This window comes from Toxoplasma gondii, chromosome VIIb, assembly GCF_000006565.2.
Source record: "Toxoplasma gondii ME49 chromosome VIIb, whole genome shotgun sequence".
Classification (NCBI taxonomy): Eukaryota; Apicomplexa; class Conoidasida; order Eucoccidiorida; family Sarcocystidae; genus Toxoplasma; species Toxoplasma gondii.
In genome coordinates this window covers 78833-90470 of record NC_031475.1, presented here as the reverse complement: position 1 = coordinate 90470, position 11638 = coordinate 78833, and the positions used below count along the sequence as shown (strand labels likewise).

At 56.6% G+C, this 11638-nt stretch overlaps 2 protein-coding genes across 2 annotated transcripts; both read left to right on the top strand.

Annotated features, from left to right (window-relative positions):
- Positions 1-1006: 1006 nt before the first annotated feature.
- Positions 1007-5376, top strand: TGME49_264200 (hypothetical protein; the record flags this gene model as incomplete). Its single annotated transcript, XM_002365469.2, has 2 exons — positions 1007-4016; positions 4556-5376. 2 exons carry the CDS (start codon positions 1007-1009, stop codon positions 5374-5376), a joined length of 3831 nt encoding a protein of 1276 aa, XP_002365510.2.
- A 2224-nt stretch (positions 5377-7600) lies between these two features.
- On the top strand, positions 7601-11273 carry TGME49_264210 (hypothetical protein; the record flags this gene model as incomplete). The annotated part of the gene is made up of 1 exon (XM_002365470.1): positions 7601-11273. The coding sequence occupies one exon, from the start codon at positions 7601-7603 to the stop codon at positions 11156-11158; it is 3558 nt and encodes a 1185-aa protein (XP_002365511.1). The 3' UTR covers positions 11159-11273.
- Positions 11274-11638: the final 365 nt, after the last annotated feature.

Here is an 11638-nt window from a genome sequence, read left to right as displayed (position 1 = left end):
AAAAAACGTACATTGCGAATAAACGGAAAAATACGAAAAAAATATCTGAGTTCTTCCGAAAGCTTCTAGCGCATGCACATGCAAAGAAAAGCGCGTCTCCCTGGTGTATCGACGCCGGAGATATTGCCGCCGTACAGCTCTCAAGTGTCTGTCTTCCCTGTCTCGTCTCGCCATTGACTGTTGCCATGAGTCGCTTTTCTCGCCATTCTTTTCCAGAAAATTCTTCTCTTGCCAAAGCAGCAGATTCTCGGTTTCTCGCGATTCTCGCTTCGCTAGTGTGTTCGTGTCTCCTGTCTCTTCCAACCCCCCAGGAAGCGGCGGCGCCTCGTTTTCTCCGTACTCACATGCGGTGTATGGAGTGTCCTGTGGAAAAACAAGTTTCCCTTCTGCTGCATGTAGATCATGTTGACTCGTCGTCGCCTTTTCTCTGGTTTTCTTCCACTGTCGGCGTTGGCTGCTTGTCACACTTCGCTGTATCTCACTCTGGCTGGCTTGGCAACCGTTTTTCGACTTTCTCCGGCACTGTTGGTCACGGTATTCCGCAAGCGACCGACATCCGACTTGGCCTGTGAGCAGGCATTTCTTGGTCCTCATCTTATCCAAAGTCCGTCTCCTTCAGTCGTCTTGTCTTCTTTCTGTCTTTCACTCTTTTCGCCGCGCCTTCTCTGCTGGACATTCCCTGCTCGCGTGGTCTCAAGAAGTCCCCACTTGGTCGTAAGATCGCCTGTTCGTCCTCATTCTCTCACTTTGTACTGTTTTCGCCGCTTGTCCGCAACTTCTGTGCTATGTCACGGCGTTTAACTCATGATTCAAGCTAGTTAGTAAGTGCTAGGTTTGTCAATCTTTGTCAACTGCTCTAAAATCGTGATGCCCGCTTCCTCGCCTCCCCCTTTCCTTTGTCCTTCTCCTTTCACCCTTTTCCCTCTCACCTGTGTTCTTTTCCACCTCCTGAGGCGTTTCCTGTGCACAAAGGTCTCTCCTTTTCACAGAAATCAACTCTTCCGACATGGCCGCTTGCCCTCTCCTTCCCCTCTTTCTCGTCGACAGAGTCCTCTGCTTTTTTTCCTTCATCTGCTCTAGTTCGCTCTTGCCTCGTAGAAGCCGAGCTGTCTCCGCGTATGCTTCGTTTGCTCTTCTTCTCTTTTCTTTTCCGGCCTTCATCGCACCCCATGCTGGTATCTTCTCTGTCCGCGCGAGTACCCTCTCCGTCGACGCCTTTTTTCCGTCGCCCGCACACCTCAGCCAGGGGCAGGTCGGTTTTTCAGGCAGGCCGGTTCTCTTCTTAAACAAAGAAAAGACGTCAAAGACATTGTTTCCTTCTTCGATTGCTCCTCATCTTCCTCCTCCTCTCGTGCCCTCAGCTGCCTCTCTGTCCGGTCCCCTTCGTTCGCGCTGTCACTTCACTGCCCCCTCAAGTGCTTCTCTCTCTTTCGCCTCTCCGTCGCTTTCAGCATTTCTTTCATTCGCCTCCTGTTTCGACCGATGCGCGTTCCCTCTACATCCTCGTCCACGTCTGCATCTCTTTCCTGCGCCTGCGTGGACAAGCAGTCTCCGGCACTCTCGCTTCCACGGGTGGGAGAAGCCACTTCTCTCGCCCTCCTACGTGCCCGCCCACGCTGTCCCTGTGCCTGTCCGTATGCGTTTCTCTTTTCGATTCTCGTCAGCCCAGCCGTCAGCCTCTCATCGTTCTTCGTTTCCATCGTCGCTCTATTCGTCTCCCAGTGTCTCGCCTCCGGAGTCAGCCGCTTCAGCGTCCTGTTCTCTCTCCTCTTCTTCAGTCTCGGCTCCGCCTCTCCTCACTGCATTGTGTCCGGCATGGCCCCGCTCGGCGTCTCGTCCTGCCGCCTTCTTTTCGTTTGATTATCTGTGCCTGACGTCGCCCGAGTCGGCGCGCGTGTTTGCTCGTTGTTGGGAACGCATGCTGACTTGTCTCCTCCTTCCCATCGCATCTCAATCGTGCTCTTCTACTTCTTCGTCTACATCTCTTACACCGCCCTCTTATCCGTCTCATTCTCCTCCGTCTTGCGAGTCTTCCTCATGTTCCGCGGCCTCTGTTTCTCCTCCTCATCTGTTCCGGTGTCTAGACAGCGTGCCCCGCCAGTCCATCGTATGTGTCGGAGACGGCACTCGCCACGCTGCTGAGGAGGCACTGCATGCAGTTTTTAAGAGGTTGTGTTGCCATCGAGGCAAGGCTGATGACACAGCAACGAACGAAGCGAGGCGAGGACCACTAGAAGGGAAGAACAACGCCAGGGAAAGCGAAGAAGAGACAAGCCAGAACGTGGAGGGGGACGACCGTGTATCGGGGACTGCCAGCCAGCGCCATGGATTCCGGGGACATAAACTGGACTTGAATGCAGAAGAAACGGCCACAAGCGAAAGGTCGACGAATGATTCTAGGCGGAGAGAGGGCAGGGAACTCGATTGCAATTTTCAGAACGTTTCAGATGAGACACAAAGCGCTTCGCGTGAAATCCAAAGTCTCTTCTCGCCCTGGATGCCTTCGGTAGCTACAGCGGCCCGGCTCGCAGCCGACTTGCCTCCTCGTCCCCCAATTCTTTCCTTGCTGTGTTTGACAAGCGACAACGACTATCGCGGTGGTTTCAGCCCTGACGCTTTCAACGAGAGGTGTATTCACGCGCCTGAACAACACACTGACCCGTTGGAAGATGTGGGCCATGTTGATCCCTGGTGTAACTACACCCGAGCTCAGCGCGTTGCGGTGTCAGTGGAGCTTCCCGGCCTGCGCCGTTCGGTCGTTTGCTGTCCATGCTGGCTGCAAACGCGCGTGGTTTGGCCGACTTCGGCTTTAGCATCCGAGGACCTCGCAACCACTTTTGAGGAGCGGAAGCTGAGGGAAGTCGTACAGCTTTTCGGCGCGCAAAACGTGTCCGTTTCTTCAGCTCCGCGGTCCTGTGACCAACCAAGCTCCGGCGACAGCCCCGGAGATTCGGTGTATATACACCCCAACAAGAGCTCATGTGGCGATGTGCAAAAAGCGTCTTTCCATGGAACCGTACTTCCGAGTGTGTCGTCTCGAACGCGCGTGTCGTTGTCAGACCACAACGACGTGGCTTTTTCGTCTCGCACACCAGAGGAGATACACCCCAAAACACGCGATGCGCCCGAACATGGGAAGGAAGGCCAGACTGCAGCCAGAGCAGTGAATGACGTTTTCGGAGGCACAGAAGCGCGTGAAAAGGAAGCGAGAAGTGAAACCGCTTCGTGGACTTCGCTGCCGCTCTTCCGCCTTCAGCGCTTGAACATTTACACCACCACGCAGAGGATGCTGGCACTGGAAGAGAGGCAGGCGTTACTTGCGACTCTCAGGGAGGCTTTGTTGAAACGTGAAAAGAGCGCGGAACCTGCAGATACACCACGCACGGCGGCCGCGCGCGCGACTGTCGAGACGAGGAAAGAAGAAAAAGCACAAGCCTCCGAGACAGAGAGCGGGAAGACAGAAGGGGCGGGGCAACGGCAGCTCTTAGAAGGCGGTCGGGATGGGATAGAAGCGCAGACTCAAGAGGGGGAGGAGAAAGGAGAGGACGGACAAGACGCAAAAGTAACTGTAGCCTTTGTCATGCTAGCGAGTCCTTCAGCAGTCTGGAGCTGGGTTGCAAACGGGCTTCCTCTAGAGCACTCGACTCTCGACGCTCCTGTTCTTCCTTCTTACACGGCCATCCACGCCGGGGCCAAGCAAATCGTCGTGGACTCTCTCCCCAGGAAGAAGTCCTCTTCTCGTTCGTCTTCTTCCTCTGCCGCTGCTTCTCCGGCGTCTCCCACTTGCTCACAGGCGCCTCTCGAGCTCTCGCCTTCGGCCCGTGAGGGATCGGGTCAGCCTCGTAAGGCAGCCAGCCACTTGCTGTCGACAGAAGCTGACTTAATGCGCCTGCTTGAAGAGTGCAGGAACAGCGTGATGGAGGGACGCGAAGCAGAGAAGAGGCGGAGAAAAGAAACACAGAAACTCGTGGCTCTCGCGATCGGCCCCACGACTGCCGCCGCCGCTCGCCACGCAGGTAAGGCGATGGACGGGAGAGAAGGAAAATCCGTTCGGTTTTTCGCAGCTTCTTTCGGAGCCCTTTTTCAAGTGTGGGGGAGATTCTCTGGAGAGCAAGGTCCCCCAGTTCCGAGTCAGTTGCGCTTCGCCTTGGTGCTGAGTTACATACTCCCACAGTTTGATACAATTGGAAACACGTGACGTATTTATTGAAGCAACAGAAGTGAGCAGGTGCACGGGGCCGTTTTTTACTACCAGGTTTTAGTCCACGATTTGTGTGATTCGCGCCTACTTGGACACGCGTAGAAGTCCCTTTCCTCGCGTGTCCCACTCGGTTTTACTTGGAAATATGTTCCTGCGTCTTCTTGTCTTTCTGCTGTTCTCCTCTGTCTCATTCGTGTTTGCTTGGACACGCGTGATTGCCTTTTCCCATCATCGGCTGACTACGTGTGCCTTCACTTGTATATGTGTACATATCTATGCAAACCGTTGGGTGAAAGCAGATTCACTGAGAGCAGTCTTCTTCCCTCGATGCCTTTCTCGTCCATCTGGCCCTAGGATTCGCGAAGGTCGTTGCGGCCGCACAGCCTGGTCTCGCTGGATGGACGGAAACGCTGTTTCGGGCGATCGAGAATCACGTGGAAGAAGAGAAGAAGAAGCGAAGGAAGGTCTGCTGCGAGGAGAGTGCAAGATGCGGCAGCGAAGGAGAGAGAGATGCGGGACACGGGAACAGAGGATCCAGGGACAAAGATCAGTTCCAGCGCTCAAATGAGAAAGTTCGCGTCCTTGTTCTTCTAACGAGAGAAGAAGGAAAAAATATGGAACTGGTGAACCTCCTGTGGGAGAGGGGAGTCTCTGTCGACTTCGCTGCGCTCAAGGACTCCCTCAAAGGAGCCGCAACGGACAACGGAAACCAAGAAGATGCAACGCAAGCCTCTGCTTCTTCCGCTAAGTCTCCCTCTTCTTCATCTCCTCTTCATTCTCCTTCTCTCTCTTCTTCTTTTCCACCAAATGCCTCGACAATCCCTTTGTTGAGGGAACCCGCCGGCGAAGGCGAGGTGCGGCCAGTGGCCGGAGACATCGAGGGCGTAAGCGCCACGAAGGACGGGGGACCGGGAACAAGCCTCGAGGACAAGGTAAAAGAGAACGAGAAGGACACACCGACAGGAGAAGAGGGAGAAAGGCATGGGGGTGTGCGAGAGAAACGCCACAATATCGTCATGAAGGTGCTAGAAGTTCCTCTGCTTAGAACAGAGGCCTTCCGAGGAGTCTTCAAGAGGGAGCAGTCGATTCTGGAGGAATTGCTGGCCTCGAATGTCGTCTCGGCTGTAGAGTCACACGCGATAGGCTCGAGCCCTAGAGAGACGCCGAAGAAGTAAATGGGTTCATGAAATGTTTTTTCTCCGGTTTTCTCATTGTCTGTTTCCGGTCGAACAACGTGTTCGCTCCTCGTGGGTTCCAGAACGAATCTTTAGGTAGCAGATTTCTTTTTTCTCTTCTCGGTCCCGTCTCCGATTTGAGGGGCGTCTGCGTACTTTGTTTATTTGGGTTGTTCGCGTTTCGAGGCGCCTCTCTGAGTTTCAGGGATCTGTTTCTTGTGTCTCTGCCGTTTACAAACGAAACCAGAACACGACTCATGCGTGACTCACCTCTATCCGTCAGGAGGCGCTACGGGCTCCGCAGCTCGAGAGAAAGGTAACTTGTCATTGTCACTTCTAAAAACAAGATTGGGCCTCTTTCTCGCGCTTATCCACACTCAAAAATGGTCTCATTTCTTTGGTCTTGTCACCCGTGTACACTAGTATAAAATATATATACTGCTGAGAATGTGGTCAAAGACATATTTGTGGTCATCACTCGGTTTAAGGGAAAGAACCAGGTGCTTCCGCCTCACCTGCGCAGGTATCCGTGGATAGAAATGCATCCCCATGTGATCTTTTTGTTCTTTAGTGCCACTTAGAACTCTTTCAAGCAATGTTTAGGTGATGGAGCCCTGTTTTCCGACGGGTTCCACATCGGTCGTTTACCAGGCGTAATCTATTGATCACTGTTACCACTCGTATCAGCAGCGAAAGAGAACGAGTACTCAGATGCTAGGGTGATCGGCACCGCTGTACTGGGAGATGTCCAGCGGCACTACTAAGAACGAATGCCGCTACCTTTGAGCAAACGGCGTTATTCTCGCGCTGTCATGCTGGGTCAAATCTGTTTTAGATTTTTAGGGTAAGAACGCAGTAGAGTGTGTACGTGGGGGATCGCGAGAGTGGAGAATCACAGAACGGTGCCTCTGTTACAAAATGAAAGAAGGTCCCACGCTGCTTCTGAACTGTCATATTTAATTCCCTACTTTAACGGTGGTTTGGGACCTAGCTGCAGCTCGATTTTCTAACTGTCTGCTGTTTCATTCGTTTCCTCATGAGTGTCCCTTGTGCCCGATCGTTTTTTTCGGATGAGCAAAAGAAAACTAGCAAGACACGTAGCATACTTAACATGGAGCATCGCCCGTTGCCCTGCAGTGGCAGTCCTCTGACTACCTCCCGCCCCTGCCCCACAGCCCTCCCTCTTCTGCGAAAGATTGGCAAAACCTTAGACACTTATACTAATAGGATCTGCACACAAAAATCTAGTGGCAAGAGGCTTGTGGCACAAATAAATTGAGGTGCAAAGTGTTATAAACCCTTTATCCAGATTGCCGTCGTCTGTTCTACTTCGGGAGCGTCCTCCTGAGGAAACGCAAACCAAAGGACACAAAGAAGCCGAAGGTTGTAGACACTGGAAAATAGTGTGAAGAGAAAGTGAGAATTATCATTCGGCTGTCTCCACAGATGTCCAAAATGTCGATTCCCGAACTTTTCTCTGCTCTTACCCGCTCCTCCACCGGTGTACTACACCCTCCCCCCCCTCCACCACCGACCCTGCTATCACCCTTTTTCCGGTGCTTCCTTTCTCTCGCCTTTTCTTTTGCTCGGAGACGCGTTTGAGAAAAACAAGGGACAACCTTTTCTTCAGCGTAGCCTCTTTTTCGTCGCTAGCCCAAACGCTCCACGTTTTGTTGCGTGGTATCTCTGTTTTTCTCCTCACTCCAGGTGTAATGCCATCGCACACATTTTTCTGGGCTCCACAGGCACCGTTCCGGTGTCTCCTTTGCCACAAATTTTTCGCGCGGAGTTTTTCTCTGTATTCGCTCCACTTTCTCGGCTACCCTCGGTTGTGTCTCTTTTCTCCTGTAGCTGTCACGGCAGGTTGCCCGAGGACGATATCCGTCCCAATTCAGAAACTTTCACCGTAGAAAATCGAGGTCACATCCCCTGACCTCACACTGCGTGTGCTGTAGCTCGCTTCCCGTTGTTTCTCTCCGTTTCTTGTCGTTCCTGTCGCTTGTCACCCGTCAGTTTTCTTGTCCACTTGCCTGTCAATCGCTCTTTCGCATTTCTCTCCTACACTGGGACGCTTTTTTAAACCCTATTTCCCTTGCGCCCGTGTTCAACCCACCCAGTCCACAAGCGCCTCTCCCCGACTTCTTCGTCTCGCCCTCGACAGAAACGACATCTCTTTCACCTGCAAAGAGTACGGAACGTTTTCTCACCCCCTCTGGCCTTTCCCATGTCCATGGAAGGCGACCGGCCTTCTGGGGCGTCCCCTGATCGCGTGGCTGAGCCCGGCTCTCGACAGCGACGCCTCCGCCAGCCGGCTTGTGTAGACAGCCCCTCAGCGTCTTCTGCGACTTCCTCCGTTCCTCAGCCGAAGCGCGAGAGGAGACGCCGCGAGCGCCTTCCTCAGACTCGCTCGGAGGCGCCCGACTCTGTAGATTTGCCTCTTCCGACGAGGAGCCTCGCGCTCGTGGCTAGCCAAGACACCGCAGCTCCCCCCCTGGTGTCTCCACAGGCGGTGGCGAGCAGGCGGGCGCCGCAGCCGAGCTCTGCAGGGCCCTCGTCTGTTTCCTCTTCTCGGAAGCGATCGCTCAGTGGGACGGAGAACAGAGGCAAGGAGGGAGACCATGGAGAGGAGAAGACTTTGTCAATCAGAAAGCGAAAGCCGCTTTCAGAACTCGCGCTCAAAGACTCAGAGGACCCTGCAGCAGCGCGAGTGACTCCGGCGAGGTGCCCCGCTGTCGGGGCCCTGCAGAGAAGAAGAAAAGTCGCAAGGCGATCTGACAGAGTGGAGATGTCGGCGCTCAGAAGAGGCCGGTGCCGGAGAGGCGGACTTGCGAGTGAACATGGTGAAGGAGGGCGGGCAGAACAGCAGGACCGAACAGAAGAGGAAGGGCGCGAAGATGGAGACAAGGAAGGCGACAACGTCGAGGGGCAAGAGTCGAGGAAAAGGTGTTCTGGAGACGAAGGGGGGAATACCGCGGGAGAGAAAGCGGATGACGGGGAAGACGGGTCGCCAGTCTCTTCGCCGTCTTCGGATGTCCCTTCTCTTCTTTCGGTTCCTCGCGTGACAGGGAAGGAGAGCGAGGCTGTCTCGTTCTCTGCCTCGCCATGCTCGACTGGAGGCGAGAGAATGGGTGGGAGGGGAGGTAGAGAGGGGCGCGGAGACGGACCATTGGAGCAACACGCCGCAAGGGATCGCGAGCTCGCGAGAGAAGACGGCAGCAGCAGTCGCGCGAGAAATACGAGACGCAGAAAACGGGGAGAAACCGAGGAAGAGGGTCACGACGGAGACACTGAGGGTCTGGGGCCTCCTGAGTCTCTGGAAGAACTCCAGAGTGAGCGCCGAACGCGCAGTATGTCAAGAAGGGGAGGGAGGAAGAAGAGGTTGCATGAGACTCCCCCAGAGAAGGGGAGAGAGAGTCAAGGCGAAGGCGACTCAAAAGCAGAAGCTAAAGAGTCGCCGCAGACGGCAAACGCCCTGCCTCTCGCCTGCAAGAGAGGCCGAAGAGGCGCTAGTGAAGGAGTCGCGGCTGAGACAGAAGGCGGCAGAGGCACGACTGAGGAACCCGTGGAACAAGAGACCGCGGATGCCGCCTCTGCGCTGCCAGCGAGTCTTACCCTTCCCGGGATGCGAGGCTCGTCTTCCTCCTCTTGTCAGCTCTCCTCTTTTCGTCAGACGCCTTCGCTCTTGCCTTCTTCCTGTTCTCGTCCCAACGCTTCTTCCTGCTTTTTCTCCTCAGACGAGCCATTCTGTTCGCCTTGCGCCGGCTCGCCGGTCTCACTGTACAACTCGCCTCTGGCTGGGCACGCGCCGTCGCCGACGGGGCCTCCTTCTCTCGGATTTCCTTCGCCTCGCGCCTTGAACGGTGATGCTTCGCGCCGTTCGAAGGGGCGCAGCGTCCCCTCTGTCTGCTCCCAGTGCACACCGCAGACTTCCTACCGGAGAGGAGAGAGATCGCGGGGGCCTGAGCGAGGGAGTCAAGTAGCAGGCGCCTACGACTCTCCTCGGACCCTACCAAATGATGGAACTGGGTCTGTTCCGGGAAGTCGCGGCGCGAGGCCCTTAGCCAGCCGCAAGGAGAGTCTCAGGAGGCACCGATCGCCTTCAGTTTACCAAAGAAAGGCAAACACTTCGTTGAGTAGGCGAGAGAGCGAAAGCAGCGTGCTGAGTGGGAGCGCCCTGCTCTCTGCGGCAGCTGCAGCCTCCTCGCTTCACCAGCTGCCTCCGCCCGCATCTCCGTTCAAAGGCTCGCCGCGGCCTGGAGTGGCGGAGCGGAAGCGGCGAAAACGACAGAGGCAAGACGACGCGCTCGGCGCGGTCGGACCGAAGAGCGAGGGTGGAGAGGAAGCGGAAGAGAGAGACGCGAACGTGGCCGCACCCGGCGAGGAGGCGGCCCAGGGTTCCGGAGAGGCTGACGATTCTGACGATTTGGGGTCTCCGTGTCTGCCCTACTCGCGCGAAGAAGAAGAAGAGAAGGCGCTTTTTCCTCACCCGCGCCGGCAAGCGATGAAGCACGCGTGTTCGTCTGCGCGGAGCAGCTTGAGCAGACTCAGCTCGAGCAGCTGGCGCGGCGCCTTCTCGCCCTCGGCCATCATTGGCCCGCCGGACGTCTGGGGCGCCTCACCGTGCGCGAGTGACAGCGCGTTCTTCGACGCCGGGCGCGTCTCCGCCTCCTTCTCGCTCTTCCCATCCTCGCCGTGCTCCGCCAGCGTGCTGTGGAGCGGCCCGAGCCCGACGCTCCTCGGCGCCGGTTCGGGCTCATACTTTGGACCCAGCAACTCGCTCGACTCGAGCACGAGCAGCCAGGTGTCGACGTCGTCTGCCTCCTCCTCCGTGGTCTTCGCGCGCCCAGTGCTCGTTCGGCGTGGCGACCGCGAGGACGACGGAAACAGCGACGGGGAGCGGGTCCCCAGCAGGAACCTGCGCAAGCGAGGCAGGCAGAGGCACGCCTCCCCCTCGACCCGAGCGAGTTCCGGCGGTTGCGTCTTCCGCCCTCCTCGGCGAGTGGCCGGGGTTGCCTCGGCCTTCACTCCACAGGAGGCAGGCGCTGCGGCTGGGTCCGGATCTGTCACCAGCCTCGGAGCCGCAGGCCTGACTACGCCTTGTCCGCGCCACTTCCCGCTCTTGCCGTCGCTCTCGCGGTCGGGATTCCTTCTCACTGGCACTGCGATGCAAGGTGCCTCAAACACGTCTGCTGCGTTGAGTTCTCAAACTGCGTCTGCTGCGGGGCCCCGAAATCCCCTATCCAGCGACAACATGCTTCTCGCGGCCTCCTGGGGTGTCAGCTTCCACCGAGCGAACGCCCGGGCCTGTGGGACGATCGCCGGCTCGCTCATGGGCTCCGCCGCTTCGGGTGCGGCAGGTAGCGCTATCCCGCAGTCTTCGCCCCTTGTGCGGCGCGCCCGAAGGCTCTCCGAGGGAGACGCCAGAGACACCGGTGAAGAGGACACGGCAGGAATAGCTGGTGGCGACCGTAGGGACAGAGAAGGTGGGGTGTCTGCGAAGCATGTCGACCCGGAGGAGGGAGACGGCGAGGGCCAGCGGGACGGGCGGCGGAGCGGCGAGGCCGCGGAGCCGAAGCGGAAGGTCGGTGGAGGCGGGAAGAAAGAGTGGAAGAAGGGGGTTCGAGCAGACACCAGGGAGAAGAAGGCTGCAAACGCGTCTGTCTCCCCGAAAGGGGCAAGGGAGAAAGGCAGAACTCCGACCGGGGGACGGGCTGCCGGGCCGCGCGAGATGCCTTCCACAGGAAAAGAAAATGTTGCATCTTGGGCTGGTGTTGAAGCGTGAAAAGGCAGGCAGGCGCTCTTCGGAGAAACTAGCGAGAGTGTCGAACGAAAAACCCGTGTCTGTGGCTTCGTGAGCAGATCGTGGCTCAGAGAAACCGTGGCCACAGCTGCCCATAGAAGCGCTGTGGTCCACGGATGGCGTTCCCCTGTGTGGGTATCTGCGTTTTTGTGCTAGCTGGAGCTGTCAATCAAGATCCGTGGCGCGTGGACACACTTATGGCGTCAAAAGTGTGTGGTTTTGCAAGGTGACTTGCAGTATCTGTTGTCAGATGCTCCACAAACTCTCAATCGGCATTTTCACTGCGGGGACCCTGAGCAGCGCCACGAATGGATCGCGCGGAAGTGCTGCTTCCAAAAGCTATTGTAGATTTGGATCGCTTCTGCGCAGCAAAAAAACGGACTTGAGTCTGTGTACAGTGACGAGAGGTGGTCCGCAAAGTGGTTTGTGGGAATGTCCTCAGTTTTTTCAGAGCGCCCAGCT